The sequence below is a fragment of the Drosophila santomea genome, chromosome X (genome assembly GCF_016746245.2).
Source record: "Drosophila santomea strain STO CAGO 1482 chromosome X, Prin_Dsan_1.1, whole genome shotgun sequence".
Taxonomy (NCBI): domain Eukaryota; kingdom Metazoa; phylum Arthropoda; class Insecta; order Diptera; family Drosophilidae; genus Drosophila; species Drosophila santomea.
The window spans coordinates 4,109,039-4,129,323 of NC_053021.2; the positions used below are offsets into that span (position 1 = coordinate 4,109,039).

Genomic DNA, 20,285 nt, shown 5'->3' on the forward strand with positions numbered 1-20,285 from the left:
GTTTGTTGGCCCCACTGGATATATACATAGGTATATCTATATATATGGTTAGCTGGATATGTAGATACTCGAATACTTGGATTACTCGGGTGTCGCGCTTAATTGATTTGTCTTTTGACGCTTTAGCAATGACTCCGTTTTACTTTTGCACTCTAATAACTGCAACATTTATTCCAGCACCTTGACGGGTCTTTCGATCGACTATGTTCGCTATAAAGAGCGGTTTTCAAGTGTTTTATATATTTTTAAAGAAACTAATAAAATTATTTCCTTTCCTTTCATATTTATATTATTTTATTTTAACTTTGTGGATGGTTTCTGTATCCTTGCAAATATATGTATATGCGAGTATGTTGTAGTGTATTATCCCATCGACTTGTTTCATTCGGCTGCGCTACCGATTATCGTAGCTAATTGAATTATTTGCACAAGTGAAGAACTTATATTAATTAGCCGGGAGGATGTGAGTCCGCTCAGCACGACATGTATGGCCTTGACTGGGTGTTGGTGCGATGGGTGTTGACTTGGTTGGTTGGTTAGTTTGTTGGCCAAACACCAAGGTGCCATCGATGATTTGGCCAAGATGGCAGCAGCGGCAGAAGCAGCAGCAGCTGGTGGGCGGATGTGGACTTGGATTGTGAATATTCGAATGGCCACCGGTAAATTGCGTTCAAGGCAGTACGTACATACGTGGCGAAGAATCCGGCGACCTTGCCTTACGGTACCCGATACTAAGCATTCGTTTAATTAACCAGAAGCCTCCTATCCAACGCTACACGAGGAAGGTCTGGGCTAGAAGTGAGACTCGATTGGAGGTTGCTGACGCTACTTGAGTGGTGACTCCGACACGAGCCTTCACCGAAAATGTCCAGGGATTTAGTCAATAACGAGATCTGTTAATTGCAGTAGTGCCTCATACCTTTGTGGATATCAGGGAGAGTTTTTAAATGTAGTTTATTTGAATGTCTGAATATCAAATAAGTGTTAAGGTTTTCTAGATTATATTTTGCTATATTTTAAACAAAGAGGCTTTTTCACACATAAACTGATGTTGTTGAAGAATGACATAACGTTGTTTTCTGATCTCCAAATTTAACCCCCCGATCGACTTCCCTCTGACCCATTTTTTCCCAATCTGGAACTGAATCCCGATTCTGGGCCGCGGGTTCCGGAAAGTGGGTGCTCGATAAGCAGGGTAAATATTGAACCAACTGAAGCGCAATAAACCCAAACAAACCCGAAAAACCAAAACCAATGAGGCAACAAATCAAAACTCTCTGCCATTCGGATTCTCGTGTGTATTTTCCCTGGACCCTCTGGATGGGATGGATATATAAATATATATATGTATACATATATATACGTATAGCTTATGAGGTACATGTACCCGTTTGTTTGCACCGATGTGTTGGACACCTGCCTGTTGGACCGATAACTCCATCGAATATGGGATGGATGGGATGCGGACATCTCAGGTATGCCAGTGTCTATATCTTTGTTTGATTTCGCTCTGATCGTGTGAAGGTTTTGACTTATTTTTATGAGTGTTATCTTATCGCTTATGATTTACGATAGAGCAGGCTTGAAGGCTTGAGAATGAACGAAAGTGTTGCAAGATTTTTAGACTATGCCACAGTGAGAAAAAAGTAGCCCGGCCAGCCGGTTAATAATGAATTAAATAATACATTTTTTTTATAATAGTCTTCTAAAAGATATCACCTCTGAAAATTAAAACTGATTTGAATATATGGCGGGTGTTATCATACGAACTATTGCACTATTTGGATAATATTTTTCCTATGTGTAGTATTAATCTCGCGCCAAACACGAACGCATTTCATCCGGACGGATGTGAGCATTACTTTTTATGGATATTTATGTAGGGGACGTGACCGTCGAAAATACTCCCTGACACTCATATAATTGAAGAAAACCATCGCACGGTCATGCACACGCACAGCACACACTCGCAAAAGAAGAGAAGAACTCTTTGGCTGAGTAGTTGTTGTTTGTAATGCCTTAGCAATCGATAAAGATGGGGTTACGGACACCGGACGACTATTAATGTGTTGTGAAGCAGGAAATCGACGGACGACACACATTGCCAATCGTTTATCGATCTCCATAGGGCGCAAGAGACGGGGCGAGAGATTATTACGTTGATGATGGTAGATTACGGTAAATCCCGCCTCGTGACCAAATATATGCCCTCTTCATACAGATATATATATTTATTTTATTTCATAATGTTTGAATAGAATTTATATTTTTGTTTATTTAGAGATGTAAATATATAAAAAGAAAACTACAAACTAATAATTCCTGTTCGTGCAGTCGTGTTACTTTGTTCTGGGTACAAAAAAACACCAGATTAGCTGAGCGAGCACTTTTCAAGGTGGAGTGCTGCAGCCTCCTTACGTAAGGGCTGCCCTCGGGTAACACGACCGTCTGGAGCCAGTCTGCGATCATATGGCGAAACCGGAGTTCCTGGTCCTGTATGAACAATCCAACCAGCCAGCCATCCGTTCACGTCCATTAAGCCATCCAGCCATCCATTCGTGTGAGTTTCTTGGGTGTTGGCTACTAAACGTGATGCACTGCGCGTGCGCAAAGTTTCCCCCTTTGAGTCCCTGTTCTAGAAATGATTGCGATGATAAGGCCATCGAAAGTGATACTAGACATGCGATAGCGCATCACGGACATGGTAAGCGAATACCTTTGGGAACTAGCCATCACGAAAGGCGCCGCGCGAGAAGAGCTTCTCCTTCTTTGTGCTCCAGAACTTGAGACCCAAGCGCTCAGCTTTTGGCCTTGTCAGCTGATCTCGAAGCGATTTTCAAATTTAAATGTGACTAATGAAGCGCTCTTGGGAATTCGGGGCTCCAGATGATATATATGAATTTTAGGCACATTAAAGAATAAATACATTTAAAGAGAAACGAGAGGTTTCTCCAAGCTCTTTTTTCTCAGCCTAAAAAATGTATGTTTTTTAATCTTTTATCTGGTAAAATCCCATCTCCTTTATCGACTGTGTTTATGGGTGCTTTTAAGTAAAAAGTATTTGCGAGCTGTTTTGAACAAAACCCGGCAGTGATTTCATCGCATTTCCAGGCAATTGATATGCGGTCACTTCCTCCTGAACGAAGCTTGGATGTTTGGATGCCTTTGAAAAGGCCCAAAGATATACAATATAAAAAAAACTCTGCTGTTAATTACAACAGCAACAAGATGCCGCATTGCATTAGCAGAAATTAAACATGCAACGCAGCCAAGAGTCAGCCGACCAAACAGATGGATTGAATGGATGGTGGAGCTACTGCTACCAAATAGTTGCAACATTTTCAATTATGAAATGCTTCTTTTTCAGTGGATTGTGTGCAGGCCCGATCCGGCGATCCATCCGATTATATAAAGTGAGGCGAGCGTAAATCATAAAAGCGGCGAATGTATCTTGCAGATACCGAAAATTGCATCGCAGCGCAGCGCGTGCCGTCAGTTAAAAAAAAACAAGAGAGAACGCTATAGTCGAGTTCCCCGACTATCTGATACCCGTTACTCAGCTAGTGGAAGTGCAAAGGAGAGTCTTCAACACTGACAGTTTTTGGCGGTTTGTGGGCGTTAGAGTGGGCGTGGCAAAAAGTTTTTTTGCAAATCGATAGAAATTTACAAGACTAATACAAAAATGAATAAATATCAAAACATTTTGCAAAAGTGTGGGTGTGGCAGCTTTGGGCGGTTTGTGGGCGTTAGAGTGGGCGTGGCAACCTGAATCGACAAACTTGCGCTGCTTCTATGTCTCTGGAGTCTGTATGTTTAATCTCAACTTTCTAGCTTTTGTAGTTCCTGAGATCTCGACGTTCATACGGACGGACAGACGGACGGACAGACGGACATGGCCAGATCGACTCGGCTATTGATCCTGATCAAGAAAATATATACTTTATATGGTCGGAAACGCTTTCTTCTGCATGTTACATACTTTTCAACGAATCTAGTATACCCTTTTACTCTACGAGTAACGGGTATAAAAATAAAAAAAAAACGACGTTAGCTCATCGAAGGTGGCAAAGTGGGTGGGGGGCGGTGGTGCAGGTGGTACAGTGGGTGGCGGTGGGTGGTGTTGGTTGGTGATGGGCTTCTCTGTTGTTTTTGTTAATTACACGGCAACAGCAGCCGGTTGCGCATGCGCCTCAAATTTGTTGCATTTACGCGAGATATTTATTATGATTTCGCCGAGGTTTTTGCGCCGTTTTATTTTTTTCTCTTTTGTATTTTGTTTGTTTTATAAATGCGGCCAATGGAAAATTGAAATTGAAGAGGAAGATTGCATGATGCACCACTAGATGCGGTTGTTTGGTCGCTGCATTTGGCAACTTTGCCCATTTTACAATCTCTGATATACATTTCATTCTAATTGGAAGCTTGTTCGGTATATTGTCTAGCAGGCTTCGAATTAATGATTTCAATTCAAAGTACCCCGGTTGGCAGATTTAGTTTTCTCGACAAACACTTTTACTGGGTCGTGTGATACGAGTCGTCCTTTAAGCCTGAGTCGAGATGTCAAAGCAAAACGTTGAGAAAGACCAAAAGCAGTTCCTTCGTTGCTTGCACTGCATGAAAGTGATCCGATGTTCCCGTTTTGATACCAGTGCACTACTGCGTCACATCGAAGAGGAGCATCCAGATTTACTCGCGGTGGCTAGTACCAAGATTAGAAATACTTACAAACTCACCTCGGATCGGAGCAGCGGCGAAAGCCTGTCGCATATCAGAAAGCAATCGAGTCTATCCGATATCGAACTTAATGCAGCAGATTCCGATCGTTGTAAGTTGATAATGCGACAAGAATATTTACCTAATGTATATGATGCACAGGTAAGAACAAAAGGAGGATCTCTAGCGATAACCCTGTCAAAAATTCATCGAATGCCAAGTGCAATGTGGACTATTCAGGTCCAGCCTCTAAGGATTATCCGTGCTCAAAAGCCAAGAACACTCCGAAGATCGATAAACCATCAGTTCCGTGTCCGCAGGACGACATGGAGGCCTTTCGAAAGATGGCCTATAAATCCTCCGTTAGGCGATGGAGTGCCGTTGACGGCAGTCTTTTTTGCCCCTCTTGCGGTTATAAGAAGCGTCCAGTAATCAAATGCGACTCGGATTTGAATTCCGAATGGTGCTCATGGGCCTTTTGCTTTCTGCCTTGTCTGATATCCTCGGGAAATGGAGAGTACCTATACTGCTGCCACTGCAACACCTTTTTAGGCGTCTACAATCGCGAGAAAAATAGTGTTAAGCCCAACAAGCAGTATGCCTAAAATCACAATTTTAAAATGAGGTTTTATAGCGAGTATTTCCCATTTCACAGTCTTTCAAAATTGTTTGTTTACATTTGCGTCTCAACACAATCACAATCCCCAGACAAGGCTCTTTGAATATAAATTCGACAACCATTGGCATTACAAAACACCATTGCAACGCTCTAAAGATTTATTTTAAAAATTGATGTTTGCATGCCCAAAATAAATACTTCTTTTAGTGTATTTATTTTGTTTTCCATTCTACTAAAATGTCCTCCAATAAAAAATCAGTTGTTAGCTTTAATAAGTATATTACAAATTTGCTAATATGCAGACTATTTGGGCATTGTACAACTCTTTTTCTGGAAGACCCCACTGAGGAATCCCCAAAAACTCTGTAGATTCCCAGGTCGTATTTTGGCCCTAGCAAATACAACGTGACATGCAGAGCAGATCTCGAACGTGGTGTTGTGACAGATATGAGCAATTAAGTGAATGGTGTTTCTCGCTTTTTGTTGGTAAACCTGGGCCACCCTGGTCAGCGAAGTAAAATGAAATTGGTGGGGAAAGATGGAAGCAGAGGGCTAACGGAAACTGCTGACTACTTATCCAGTTCGGTCAGCTTTCATCTAAGTCGCAGCACCATATCTTTTATGGCAATAAAACATATTACGAGTTGTTAGCTGCTGGTGTTTCTTAGTCACTTGGATTTTGTTTCTCATTTTGTGTTTTCTCGTTTCTTGGGCGCACTTAAAACGACACTCGTCGCGGGGTCAAAAGGTGCTGAGAACGAGCCGCCAAATGATGCTGAAATTGTGGAAAACCGAAACTTGTTTCACCTGAACTCTGCTGCTGGCTGGTGTGTTGAAATACATATGTATTTCGGACATTTGGTTCAGATCACCGAGCAGCCAAGTACTTTCCCAACGAAATCTTCGAGTAGGCGCCCTGAGAAAGTTTCAAGGCAATGGTTTTAAAGGATAAGGGGACAGCACATTTGACTAATTGGTCAGGCAGCTGATCACAGATCGTCTATTTCTTTGGGATTTTAACACGCAGACGAGTGGCCAAAAGAAAAATCATTCTCATCATCATCATCCCGTTTTGGGATGCTGCTCTACTTACGCCCCGGGGATCTGATCTGCCACCTTTAGCAGGAAAGTGGGAAACAAGAAAATGAAAAGGGGTTTGAGACGTATGCGAGGAAATGGGGTTGTGAACCCATAAATCAACAACGGTTGATGAGCAGAAACCAGTTTGGCGACTTAACCCTTTTTTTTCTACTTATTTTCCTTGGACAACATCCTGTTTCGTTGCGCTAGATGCGTTTACCCTTTCCCCTTTTGATCCGCTGACCAATGTCCAATGGGCACACGAAAATCTTGAACTTTCCAGCCCAAAAACTAATTGAATTTTCTGCTTCCGATGTGATGTGATCTCTTTCGACCCAAAGAGGGGTCCATGTCAATTTCATTAAAAATGTCCGAGAATGTTCTTTGATCTTTCAACTCTCGGAATATCGGGATGCTAAGGGTTGGGCCATTTCCCCCGGGGGTTGCAGAGGTTAGACCAAAGTCAAGGGCCATTTTTGGGTTAGAAAATGTCAGTTTTTGCACTCCATTATGGAAGCTGTAAAGGGGTCATTGCAGAAGTGTGGACCAATGGAAACTCTTTATTATAGGGAGAGAAATATTAGTCAAAATCTGTGCTTGTTTACATTGTCCTATTTTGGCTTTAAGAATATAGGCTTAGTTTTTTGAGTTCAGTGCAATTTAGTTTCAATCAAGTATTTTCAATGCTCTACATTTTTTTATTGTTCGAAATTCCGAACCGACCGTTGGTCCTTCTTCGCCGAACTTCTGATAATCCTTGACCGAAACTTGCCCTGCTTTAATTTGGCCTGCCATTCATCGGACACGTCCAGGACATTCAACTAAATAAAAGATGTACATACAGTGAAAAACAAAACAAAGGCGGCTACAAAAAACGGCGAAAACCGTTACGCCTTGGCACAATGCCCAAAGGTCCTGCCAGCTTGTCCTTTTCCATTTTCCCTATCCCGATCTCGTTTCTTGCGCGCCTGCAACACCAGTCACTGACCTCATTTCGATCGGGTTCGGTAGGTCCTTCGTCCTCGACTTGGGATATTTCCAGCTCAGCTGAAAGCGAAACAGAAACAACTTGCAATTAAGGCTGCTAAATGCCCCGAGTATCAAGGGGCCAGGACATTTTAAAACAGGGGTCGAAAGCGCCTTAAAAGGGGAGCATCTTTAAAGAAATATATAAATTTTTGCTTATAGAAATGAAAGCGAAAATACTTATGAAATGGCTTGCCAATATTCTATTGTGATCTAGAACCTTAAAACCTTATCACCTTAGCTATTTTTGGGGCCTGGGAAATCTTGCAGTAATAAAGCCAGCTAATCCCATCAATAAGATATTTTGCTTGCCCTCAAAAAGAGCCAGAGATAAATCGCCGCTAGATCAAACTCTCATTAACCCAGAAAAGGTGCGGCTGCGGATCCATAAATTATCATTTTAACGGCCAAGGAGCAAGGGTCGCCAAAAGACAGAAGCAATAAGGAGAAGTAAAAAAGTGGCTGCGTCATAAAACAAATTCCTAATCAAGGGATTCCGGATCAAATTGTAATACGCATGTTGACCGCTCCGAAAACGGGATGACCAAGATCTCGGTGGACTGGTCAGCTAATGGGAGGAGGGAGGATCGCCTGGTCAAGCGTGTAATGCATAAGGATGTGAGAATATATATATATATATGTCTTGGCGATGGCAATTTCACAGTGGTCCGGCCCAAATCAAGATCATTGACCAAGAAGGACCAACCCAACTAATATTCAAATGAGGTCGCCGTTTTTTCTGGGCCCGAGGGCCCGTAAATTGAGGCAACTGCTGATGATGACTGCTGCTGACCAACTGCAATTTCACAAGGCCAAAGGGGACAAGGGGAAGGGTCGGGATCAGAAGCGGGATCATCGGAAGGGTGAGGGATCGCTAGGGGAACCACGGGGTGAGTAACGAGCACGAACTCATTACAATGGGAGCAAAAAGGAAACTGAAATCGGGTAGGGAAGCAAAGAAAAGTGCAGTGTCCCACCTTAAGACGACCGCCGAAATGAAACCAAAGACCATAGACCCACAGACCCAGGAGCAACAACCCCTTCTTGGTCTTAAAACTGGACAATGGTCAGCTACCGGCTACTTAATGTCCCTTTGCCGGACCAAGCTCATTTGCATTTTTGTCGCGATCTCTCGCGTCCATTTATTTATTTGTTTAATTTCATTTGCTCGCTGGGAACTTTCCTCGACCGTTGGTCACTCCTGGCCCCTGGCCCCTTTGTTCCACCTATGTACATATATCTATATAGACGTGGTCCATTGTATAGAGACCGTCGTCTATTGTTTTCCTATGTCATGTCCGACAAGAAGTGCAAACTAAGAGGAACTAAGAATCGGAAATCTGGAATCGGGAACGGAACCCTAAGCCGAAGGAGCCAACAAAGCTTTCTCGGGGGCAAACTCGTTTATGTCCGCTTAGGTTCAAGTGAGACATATGTATATACATATATATAACACTCATTTCGCGGCAATTATTTGGTACATAACAGCTGTGATCCCCGATCCCAGATCAAGTCACTAATTATATGCCTCGATTTAGAGACAACTTTTGGGCGGGAACCACAGTAATGGAGATGTGAAAAGCTTTTTATTGCAACAATATATCTCTTGTGGTTTTGAAATGTTTATAGAATAATCTTAAAATATTATTTATATCAAAAAAAAAAATGGTTACAAGATATTTGGCCCAATGTAAATACCATTTTTGACCTTCCCCGTGAGCACATTATTAATGTTCATTATTTCAATTGATAAATCAGCGCACATTCATCATGGCTGATGGCATATTGATGTGACCTTTTGCGTCTCATTTGGTGACCTGTGGAGTGAAGTTCAGCCAGTTAATTACTTAATTTCATGCAGTTTATGCCCCGAAAGCCAAGCCCAGGTCAACATCCACCCTCAATTAAGAGAGAGGTAGAAAATTCCCAACCCAAAAACCCGAGACCAGAAAACTAGAAATGCTGAAGAGTCAACAACTCATCATGGGGATGTGGAAATGCGTATTTTATTCTGTGGGTTGATGCGACGCTTAATCGTGACTTTTAACGCACATCCGTCCACAGAGGATGGGCAGCAAGGTGAGGTTAAAAGTTATGGGGTGTGGTGCTCGACCAGAAACCAAAAATCCCCCACCCACGCCCAGCGGGAAAGCAGATGCTTTTTGGTGGTCGTAATCCCAGAGGTTCTGGCATTTTCGATGGCAGACGTCGAATAATTGCATTTAGCACGCTTCGTTTTCATTTTGGTACGTTTTTTTATTCAGACCAGACTTCTGACATTTGGCCAAGCGAACCAGAGAAAAAATGCATCAAATCCTGCACAGGGCACATGATTAACACAGAAAGAAACTACTAAAATATATGTGTGGTTATTATTAAACGAGAAATCTTATTTTTTACTCTGCAGGAGATAACAAACAAAAATGGGAGAATGCTGAGCGGAAAGTGAGGTGCATTTTACTTGTACCACATATCCGTATTTCCTTCCGCCCAGGAAACACTTTTCCTGCTTTTCATGCTTTAGTTTCGTTTTCCTTCTTTTCTTTACGCTAGACAGACTTTTCGGCCAGGTCCATAAATATATATTAAATTCAAACAAAGTAAATGTATTTATTTATGCACCAGACACGAAGAGTCTGCCAATTTGAGTACCCAGATCTCTGTTTAACTTCGAGTAGCAAGTCTGCGGCATATGTACATATGTGCAGCTTTAAGTTGAGGAGTACTTGGATATTGGTGCAAAAATATACATATAAATACATTTCAAAGCCTTACCTGTTGAATCAATTATGTGTAAATAAAAACGAGATACAAATTAAAATCTGAAAAAAGGCAAACGCAACGAAATCGAAAATAAAACCGATGCAATTATCACGTGCAAGCCATTAAACTGGTACAAAGCAAAAGGCCGACAAATGAGGAGATGAGGGAGAATAATTGGGTAAATAAGTGAGCAAAAGTAAATCAAAAGTAAAAGGCTATATACATTCGAAAGACGACAGAAAATGAGCTAATTGTTGCAGTACTATAAAAGTAAATCAAAAGTAAAAGGCTATATACATTCGAAAGACGACAGAAAATGAGCTAATTGTTGCAGTACTATAATTCTTATTGCAAAGTGTAACTTCTATAGCATTTGGCATTATCCTTGCATTCTTATCCAAATAATAATTAGGCAACGTTTTTTTTACAATTTCATTAAGAGGCTTCCATATTTAAGGGTTTATTACGCTTAAGACCACAAATAGCCGAAATGCTTCTTTGAACAACTCCCTGTTAAAACATGTACAAATTTCAGGTGATAATCCACCCACATTTGCAGGTGGATTCAAATGACAACGCTTACGCTTCAGATAAGCAAGGTTTCCCGGCATTTTCCCACGCCCAGAAAACGCTTATCACCAAAGCATTTCATGGGACCCGCATGGGTCTCCAAAAAAGAATTACAAAATAAAAGCAAACCCCAAAGATCCCAAGCAGTTCCCAAATGGGAGCCAGTGGCTCTTTCTCCGCTTCGGTCTTCTGATAAGAAGGTCTATATCTTTTGCCATATGGGCCGGACTTGGTTGGGATTACTTTCCCGCCATTTGCTCAGCGGACCGAAGACAGCCGCCCAAGAGCAAGACAGTTGTGCGCCCCAGGTGGAAATGGGAATGGAAGTGGGAATGGGAATCGAAATGGAAGGAGGTCCCTCGATAAGGCGTGGATATTTAGGAAACGGAGGAACGGGGAATTGTCGTGTGTCGTTTGTCGTTGCTCTTGTAACGGCTGCCACACTCTCGGAAAATCGAGTTCACTTATAGAGTTTGTAGGAAAAAATCAATATGAAATTAGGCATAATTTAATAGTTCTTTATATTATTCTTCGTTTGCGGCAAATGAAACTTGGGCGACTTTATCGATTGCCAACCGCTTTTAATGGAATATTCCTTGCAGTGAAATGAGAAGACTTTGAAATTTTTTTCCGTGGGTAAATGTCACGCCGAGGATCACAGTCCTCAGGACTTACTCCTCCAGCTGACGCTATAGTTATTATAGTTACACGCCGGCACGGGCGAGATTAGAAGGACTCCCAAGGAATCCAAAATCAACTGAGTCGCTCGAGCGTTGCCCACAAACCTCTGGAAAAGGAGGGAAAAACGGAGAAAAGAGAAAAAATATGTAAAAGGAGAAGGACGGGGCGGAAGCCAAGGAAATTACGGAACCCTGACAAAATGACCAGCTGCCATAACACATCATTCCGCATTCGTCACAATCTTGATAGTGCAATGTCAACTTAAGAACTTGACCATATTACAAGTGGGTCGCATCCAAGTGGCAGTTGTGGAACTTCTTCGATTCGAGGCTTCCTAAGCTGATTAAGCCAGGACGAGAAGCCATGTCCTTGTCTTCCCGCTAACAATAATTATCAATTTGAATGGTGGCAATATGTTTTCAGAACTCTACAGATTATCCCGAAGAGCGACTTGGCCTTTTTAAATTAGTTTGTCAGTTAAGATTAGCAAATACGAAACAAGCATTTGGAATGTAAAATAACAAATAGTTTAGCCAATTTACAGAATGCAGTACTCCCAAGTTTGGAAAACCAGTCGGTCGTGAACTTATCAGAGACATCAAGAACTTCTGTTGGCAGCAGCTGGACCCAGAGCCTTAAGACTTGGCCTGGCCACCATCTGTACTGCATAGATGGCCAACAGGGAGAAGCGGGAATGCGTTCGCGTTCAGGTTTAGGAGGTAAAAAAATGTCATGTGGGTTCGCCCATCGACTGAGCAGGGGCACGTGCCCTCTCAAGCGCGAAGTGCAACTGCAACGTCGAGATGCCCCCCGACTTTGGACTTGATCTTCTCGGGCGCCCTTCCCTTTTTTCTGTTTTTTGTATTCCACTGCTCATCTGAAGTATCTGCTGGGTATCTGTAGTATCCAAGTATCTTCTCGTATCTAGCCATCTCTATCTTTTTGTGTGCGCTTCCGGCGCTGCGGTTGAGTGTGCTCTACCTTTATGGTATATATCTCTCCCTGTGCCATCATCAACATCAACATCATCATGATCTTTTCTTTAATTGCTTTTGTACTGTCCTGGCTCTTTGGCATTCCCGCAGGTTTTTCTTTATTTTCTTCAGGGCCCTCTTCTTTATATTACAATGGTAGCCGCTATAAGGCACACTAAGTTGTATATATGGGGTTGACTTCTGCTGCATTAATTTTTTCCTTCGCTCTTGTTTTTTCCTATTAAAACGTCCCCGGCATTGCAGCTAAATTAGATTAAGCAGTCATGCACATGTCTTCCCTTCTTACCGGACCCTATCTGAAAATAACTATATAGATATATATGCCTTACCTTTAATTGTCCTGCCAGTGTCAGTTGCGAGGTTCTGGGATGCTAGGATGGCAGTCAGAACACTAGGACCTGACTTGACATACATGGTTTTGGTGGGACAGTTTTGGTTATTTAATTGACAGATGCGGAAAAGGTGATTCGTAAGCTGTTTGCTTACTTTAGAATTAAGAACTTGCACTGGGGTCAATTGATGCCGCCGAAACGTCTGTTTAAATTGCGCGTAAGACTTTTATAAATTAAAGTGAGTCACTTTGGCCGCAGCGAAGCCTTCCGTTCAGCTGCTTCGTTTGTACCCTGCACCAAAAAAAGATGCTGCAACTGCCTCGATATCCTGATGCTGCAGCACATAGCGGTCAACAGGTAGCGATCGTTGAACCTGTTTCTCTGAAGCGAAACCCCAACCCTCGGTTTTTAATGGGCCGGGACAGGCCGGGCGAACAGGTGCATCCAGGAATCGAAGACCCGAGCGCTGCATCCCTGGCACACATGATCGCAACTCGTAAATAAACGAAAACCGAGGGGCACGTGCCGCTCAATGTGCAAGGATCAAGGATCTCCCCCTTTGGCAATTCTATCTGCAACTGCAACACATCATCGGCAACGTCATTGTCCTCCTGCAGGATCTTTTCCCGTTTCTGTTTCTGTATTTCTTCAGTTCCCTCTTTTCCAACAACGATGATGATGATGGTGATGCGGTGGTACCTGTTCTTGGTAGTCCATCCACTTCTCTTTTTTTTTTCTTAGTGCAAGCTGCATTTCTGCGGTTTCTTGGCTCGTGCCTTGTCCAAAAACCGTCCTACTTTGGCTCCAATTTGGGCCAGCACTGGTGGAAAAAAATAAAACATAGATATATTAAACGCCTTTCAGCGAAATAAACAATTCTGCATTTGAATTCCAAAATAATTGTCCTTTTTTTATCAATAAACTATACACATATATATATTGATGTTAATATATATTTTTTTTCTGGTTTTAGGTTAAAATTCCAATTGGCCTTGGATGTATTAATACTTAGTAAGGTAAGTGTCTTTAAATGTTGGTTTCTATTTTATGGCAAGAATATTTAATACAAGGAGACTAAATTGAAAATGAATCAAAAATGTATTGAAATTTTCACTGTGCACGGGCAGCTGAGATCGGGCTTAATAATTATTAACTTGGGGATCGGCTCAACCGCAGCATCCCTCGAAAAAGGACAGCTGAAATAAGCTGGCTGTCTGGCTTTCTGGCTGTCTGGCTGTCTGGCTCCACTTCATCATCGCCTCGTGCCAATGGCCCAATTAGGCAACCAATTATTACTAAATGGGCGCACCTTTCTCCTTCAACCCTCGTGGGTCGTCGATTGTTTTATGGGCACTTTGAAGTTGAAAGCGGAGGGTTCCAGCACGCCCACAATCGGACAAATCATTCCGTAACTAGGTCTCGAGGATCCCGATTCTCCTGCCCATCCCAGGGCACTAAAAAAGGGATCATCAGCCAAAACATCTGTCTTGGCAATCTGTTGTTGACCCACCGCGTCTCACACCTTGACAGGAGTTTGTGTCGAAAAAGAGTGGGAAGTGAGAAATACATTGTAGAAAATGGGATCGAACTGCATATTTTTGCCTTTACACCATCAACATTCTCTTTAACCTAAGTTTTTGGCTTTTTCTTTATTTTTTTCCGTGTGCTACATATCATTTAACGACTGAAAGAGATATGAACTAGAAAGGACGGGGCACTAAGTATCCATAAATCAGTGGGGCCAAAAGACAACAGCTGCTTTCCTTTTTTAGGATCAAAAGATCAAGGATCTCAATTTAATTTAATTTAATAAAAATACTAGAAACCAGAAATGAAGTTGCGAAAGTCGCACGATATCAATAACGCAACCCCTCGCAGTGGCGCAAAAAATCGAACCTCCCTCTTTTCAAAGAAAACAAAGAATCGTGAGAAAAGTAAAGCAAATCAGAACAAGTAGAATAAACAGAAATTAAACAGTTTATATATGTAGCAAGGTTCCAGGCGCTAGGTTCTACCCTTTAATATGAAACCTAGTACTAGGACTAGTACTACTACTTTGAATCGACCTACGCACTACGTGAGTTGAGTTCTTGTTTCACTAGTTTAAGTGGCTCGTTCCCCAGAGAATCGCATTAACACACATGTTATGTGCCTATGACTTTGCATGTCTGCCTATATAGTCTATATTGTAAAAGTATATACAAGAGATTAGAGAGCCCTTCATCCCTGAGTTGCTTTCATTTTATGACCATCGCTCGGAGTAGTATCCCCAGATCCCCAAACTGCCGCACGATGACTTGCTAAAAGCGAACATTGTGTTGATTCGTCCAGAGTTCGGAGTGAAAAGCTTCCTCTTCTAGGGTGGGGTGGGTGGTGACACCAGAGTCCACCTCCCGGCCACACCCACTTTCCCAGTGTCCTGCCGCCACGTCAGAGCCCCCCGCCCCGCCTGATTTCTCTCGAGGTCCTGTGTGCGCACGTTTTTTATTTGTCCAACAAACAAAAAACAAAACACAAAAGGAACAACACAAACTTTCCAACTTTCCACTTTTCCAGTAGGCGGAAGCCAAACCATCGCGGGTAATCTTCTGTGCAAGTATGGGTTTTGTATCTTGCGGATACCTTTGTTGCACGAATGTATATGTATATGTACATATGTACATATATGTGTGTGCCTGTATATATGTAAAAAACACAGCTGCCTGGCTGCTGCTGCTGGACACGGAAATATCGATCCAAAGTATCGCAATGAGTCACTATGAGTGCTCACATTTAGGCACTGACAAAAATGACGACCAACAAGCGGAATTATCTACATAAAAATTAGTTTTGATGGGGCAGTAAAAATGACTCTCCAGTAAAATGATTATATTTTTTAAAAGATGAATTTTTAGACCACTTTATTGAGATAATATCTTCAGAGTGTGTTTTTTAGAGCAGTGTTACACGATTCGAGTTGAAAGAGAGCGCCATCTACTGGCGGAAGACATAAAACGTGCCCTGGTCCGCAACCCTTTTCCCCGCTTCTTTCCCCCGGAATTGTTTGGCCTGTGCAGTGAGGCATATATCCGGAGTTTCTGCGTCCCGCTTCTCGTTTCTCCTCTTGGGGGTGAATTTAACTTAGTCCTGGACAAAACGAACCAGCAGAGGAGGCTTTCACACTTAAAGAAAGTTAGTGGGCTACCTAAAAGGCTACAAGCTAAAATCAAGAATAATGAATAACCAGGTAATTTTCACCAGGCTTTCTTTGCTTTCATTACCAAATTTGGCTCAGTGCAGTTGATGGTTTTCACGGGGCGACAGATTCAGGTTGCACACCTGTTCATTTCTCTTCTGACCTGTCCTGCGACCACCCATTTCTGCAATACCGCCTGCCACCCTTCTGCGGGCAGAAATCAATAAAGCCAAATGCAACGCCCCCCAAATAAGTTGTCCACACACAAGACGGCTCTCTAAAATTAAACTTTCATCGGGTTCAATCGTACAAAAAAAAAATTGCTGGTTGTCATTACAATAAATAAATAAATAGGCAAAAAAAAAATTAGGACTTATAGGGATTGGTCATCTAGGACACAAAACGCAGGTTGGTGCGCTTTCGTCCACCGAAGTCGCCAAAATTGCGGCGAACGGCCTGAAGAACAGCCTGCTGGGCGACGGAATCCGTTTGCGATTCTTCGGAAGAGACCACAGCGGATTCAGCACTGGGCTTTGAATCGGATTGGCGGCCCAGGATGTTCCAAAACGGACGCGGCGTGGTGGTGGTCGGCGCTGGGTCCTTGTTGATGTAAATGCAGTTGATGATGGGCTCATCGCCGTAGAATTGACGATTCTTGTTGCGCAAACGACGGCGTTGTTGCTGCTGCTGGCGGCGCCTCTTCTGTTGTTGCTGCAGGCGGCGGCGATTCTGCTGCTGTTGCGTTTTGCGGCGACGTTGCTGCTGCAACTGCTGCTGCTGCTGGGGACGACGGCGTCGATAGCCACCAATGGAGGAGCTGCTGCTGGAAGAACCAATACTGCTGCTGGGTCGGCGACGCTTGTTGCTGTTGCTGATGCTGCTGCTGCTGCTAGACTGCTTCTTCTTCTCCTTGGTCTTACGCTGGCTATGACTGCTGCTGCTGCCGTTACTGCTAGGCCTCTTCTTCTTCTTCTTCTTGTTCTTATCGGAAGAATTGCTGCCCGAAGAAGAAGATGAAATGGTGCTAGAAGATGCGGCAATATTGCTGCTTGCGGAAGAAGATGCAACAGCAGATTCTTCCATGGCCACTGGCTTCTTGATCACATCCACGGGAATAAGCTGCTCCATCTCCGGTTGGTTTTGATTCTCCTCAGGCTTCTTCTTCTTTTGATCCTTATCCTGCTTCCTTTTCTGATCTTTATACTGCTGCTGCGACTTCTTCTTTTGCTTCGCAGGCTGCTCTTCATCTTGAACCTCTTGCTTGCGTTTCTTCTGCTGCTGGCGTTTGTTCTTCTGTTGCTGATTCTTGTTCTTCTGTTTCTGGTTCTTGTTCTTCTTGTTCTTGTTCTTGTTGTTCTTATTGGGCCGCTTATTGACGACGGGTTGCATGTCGCTATCATCCCCACCGGTGGACCAGCTGGCTACCGTAGAGATGGGCTGGTCCTCGCTGATGATCTCCTCCTCGAACACTCCCAGGCCATTAAAGCCGGGCTGATCTCTGTAGAAGCCATTGCCGCCGTAGTAGAAATCATCGTAGTCCTCCTCGTCGTAGTCGTCCTCATCGTAGTCATCCCCATGCTGGTCCACCATCTCCCAGGGCTGGACAAAGGGATAAAAGCTGACGCCAGCTGACTGGTGGGCAGCATCTGATTGAACGGGCTTCAGCTCAAAGACGGCATGGGTATCGGGATTGACTTTGGGCGGCTGATGCGATTGGACCACCACGATGCCAGCATCTTCGGCCACATTGGCATGACTGGCGGCATTGGCGACCACACTGACTCCCTGATTAAGATGGGCAGCAGTGGATTGACTTTGCAGGGGCAAAGCCAAGGCAGCGGGCACAAAGTTGGGCTGATTTCTTAAAGACTGATCGTCACTATCATCATCATCATCGTTCTCCTGCTCATCGTCATCGTCGTTGTCATCGTTCTGAACATCTCCCTGGGGAAGCGGCGACTCCAAGTGGACACCCGTCAGGGCAACATAACGCCTATTGCTATTCTCCACCTCCTGCAGAACAGCTCCTCCCTCACGGTGTTCCTTTGCGGGCAGACTCTCCACGTTCAAGGGTTGCGAACTGACTGAGACAGAGGCTGCCGATCCGGATCCTGATCCTGCTGCACGACCCGAACGCTTCCTCCTCGTGACCACGCACTGCGACTGACTGCCATCGCCCTTCAGTTGGCGCCCCTGAATGTAGAATCGCTTCAGCTCATACTCATCGCCATTCTCGTCCACCTCGATCATGGTCTCACCGGCGACCCTGGTGGCCACCAGGCACATGCCAAGAGCCAGCAAAGCCCACACACAGCTGTTCCTCATCTCTATATCTCGTCTATAACTGAGCTAGCCGACGATCGGCAACCGGCTTATATTAGCTCGCACCACACGGACGGACCTATTGACCCACGGCTAATTGCCAAAAAATATGCTAGCTAGCCAGCTAGTCTATTTGGTCAGATCAGGCAGTTCAGTTTAGTTCAGCGCAGCTCAGTTCACCGAAAGCTACGGTTTCCTACGAACCCGAGGGCTCTGAATTATTCATCAGCTCAACAGCTCAGCATCTCCAGCTTGGCTAGCACCATTGGGCTTTCTTCGGAGAACCCGTTTTATTACTATTTCTTCTTTGACTTTCTGTCGGGGTCAATGGATCGACCGATCATTAATAACCCCGCATCGATGCGGATGAAAGTTTCTGCCAAAAGGGCCCATTGTGTGTCATCTAGGTTTGCGATCAATTTGCACAAAGAAAAACTAGCTGAACTAAGCAACCATTTCTAAGTGGTATTACATACTTCAGGCTATATTTTATGAATACTTTTGAAATATCTTTGGATTTTTTCTATCTGTATGAATTTTAACCCTTTTTGGGAGTGGAAAGTTGAACATGAGGCCCGTCGAATGCCATGCATACTCGTAAGTCTCGCAGCTTGCAAAAATAGCTCCAGTGACTCTATTGACTAAATTTAAACCAGACACATTCCTGATCACAATTGAATTGTGCCAAAGATTTATTTAAACCAAAGAGATGATTTATCCGCCAGTTACCACCACAAAGAGCAAAGAACGAACAAAGGAATTGCCATTTCTGGATATTCCGACACAAAAGGTTATCCCACACGTGGTGCGAAAGTTCAATGCTGGAGATTCACTACTAAATACCAAGTCTGCCACATTCAATACCCTTTTTCCAAAAAAAAAAGTAAGTCAGGTCTAGTGAACTCACTATATTTTATAATTTAGCAAAGTATTTCATATGCTTAACGAACAGGTATAGAAAGCGAAAATTACCTTTGATGGAATGAAAGAAGAAACAACGATGGGAAAGCAGATTTCTTAGCGGGATTAAAGTTTCTTCGATGCTGCGCCAAAAACGAAATGAATTTATTGAATTCGTTATTGGGGTTTTTTTTTTTGTTCCTAAATTGTACCGAAAAAGAGACATTTAGCGAAATTGGCCAGCAAAAGCCAATAAACATTCCAAATCACAGTTTGACCCCGCATTGTTTTTCTGTTTTTAGTTAAGCCACACAAACCTAAGTTAGTTGGACCAAGTCAAACGCCAATGCAACAACCGCATTTCCAACGGGGACATACTCAGAGTTGCGGCCATTTATTGCCCACTCCGTGCGGAATGCTAATGAAGCATCGTAAATTTCCAGGGCCATGAGGAGCAGAGCAGCCCGCGGGCCAAATAGTTGGGTGTGCTCTAGGTCCGCCGAAGAATCCAAGATGGATTTCGGCACTGGCGAACATATCGCAGCTGAAATGCTCTCTCTCTCTCTTTCTCTAGCCACAAACTAGAAATTAAGTGGCTTTACGTTGTATGTAAAATGTATATTAAACTGTAAGAAAATCATTTATAATGTGCTTAAGCAATGGCTACATTGGTAGGACATTAAGTCCGAATGTCCTGGTCAGAAATCAATGGGCAGACAGACTGAAGAGATGTGGTGAACTGTGGAGATAAATAAGTGCTGCCTTTGTGCATAATAATCGCGATAAAATACAGTAAGCAGTGCCAGAGCCTGCAGCAGCACATATTTGTATGTCACGCACGTTTCCTAAGTAGCAACGCCAGCGGCAACAGCAGCAGCAACCTCAACTAGCAGCAGCAGCAACATCAACGAGCAGCAGCAACGGGCAACACCAGCAGCAGCTACAGTAGCCGTAACAAGTAACAACACACCTTGTTCTTGTACTGATATCAAGTGCTGATTACACACCCAGACAAATGGAAAAGAAAAGAAACCAATATGAGAAAGTAGAAGAGACGAGACGAGACGCTTGATCGACATCCAAATCGGAGTTCACCAAACGATATTAGG

General features: G+C 43.4%; 2 protein-coding genes and 2 long non-coding RNA genes across 7 annotated transcripts in view; 3 read left to right on the forward strand and 1 right to left on the reverse strand.

The window, feature by feature from the left end:
* LOC120455062 overlaps positions 1–20,285 on the forward strand; it is a 217,383-nt gene that overhangs the window by 34,662 nt on the left and 162,436 nt on the right. Inside the window, exon 3 of the long non-coding RNA XR_005616710.1 lies at positions 13,753–13,795. This is a non-coding gene — a long non-coding RNA (uncharacterized LOC120455062). The remainder of the gene's footprint in view (positions 1–13,752; positions 13,796–20,285) is intronic.
* Positions 4,458–5,604, forward strand: LOC120455056. Of its 2 annotated transcripts, none has more exons than XM_039640909.1 (2): positions 4,458–4,825; positions 4,876–5,604. In XM_039640909.1, the coding sequence occupies exons 1-2, from the start codon at positions 4,558–4,560 to the stop codon at positions 5,316–5,318; spliced, it is 711 nt and encodes a 236-aa protein (XP_039496843.1). In that variant the 5' UTR covers positions 4,458–4,557; the 3' UTR covers positions 5,319–5,604. The 2 variants fall into 2 exon arrangements, with proteins under 2 accessions (XP_039496843.1, XP_039496844.1); XM_039640910.1 differs by having other exon boundaries at positions 4,458–4,822.
* On the reverse strand, positions 16,345–18,270 carry LOC120455052 (myb-like protein V). The gene has a single exon (XM_039640904.1). It carries the CDS (start codon positions 18,238–18,240, stop codon positions 16,345–16,347), a length of 1,896 nt encoding a protein of 631 aa, XP_039496838.1. The 5' UTR covers positions 18,241–18,270.
* On the forward strand, positions 18,744–19,447 carry LOC120455059. 3 transcript variants are annotated; one of them, XR_005616707.1, is made up of 3 exons: positions 18,744–18,873; positions 18,933–19,159; positions 19,201–19,447. It is a non-coding gene; the product is annotated as an uncharacterized LOC120455059 (long non-coding RNA). The 3 variants fall into 3 exon arrangements; XR_005616706.1 differs by having other exon boundaries at positions 19,206–19,447; XR_005616705.1 differs by having other exon boundaries at positions 19,229–19,447.

Coding starts and splice junctions, on each gene's coding strand:
- LOC120455056 (XM_039640909.1), top strand. CDS start 4,558: ATGTCAAAGCAAAACGTTGAGAAAGACCAAAAGCAGTTCCTTCGTTGC. Junction 4,826..4,875: donor TGCAGCAGATTCCGATCGTT/GTAAGTTGATAA, acceptor TATGATGCACAG/GTAAGAACAAAAGGAGGATC.
- LOC120455052 (XM_039640904.1), bottom strand. CDS start 18,240: ATGTGCCTGGTGGCCACCAGGGTCGCCGGTGAGACCATGATCGAGGTG.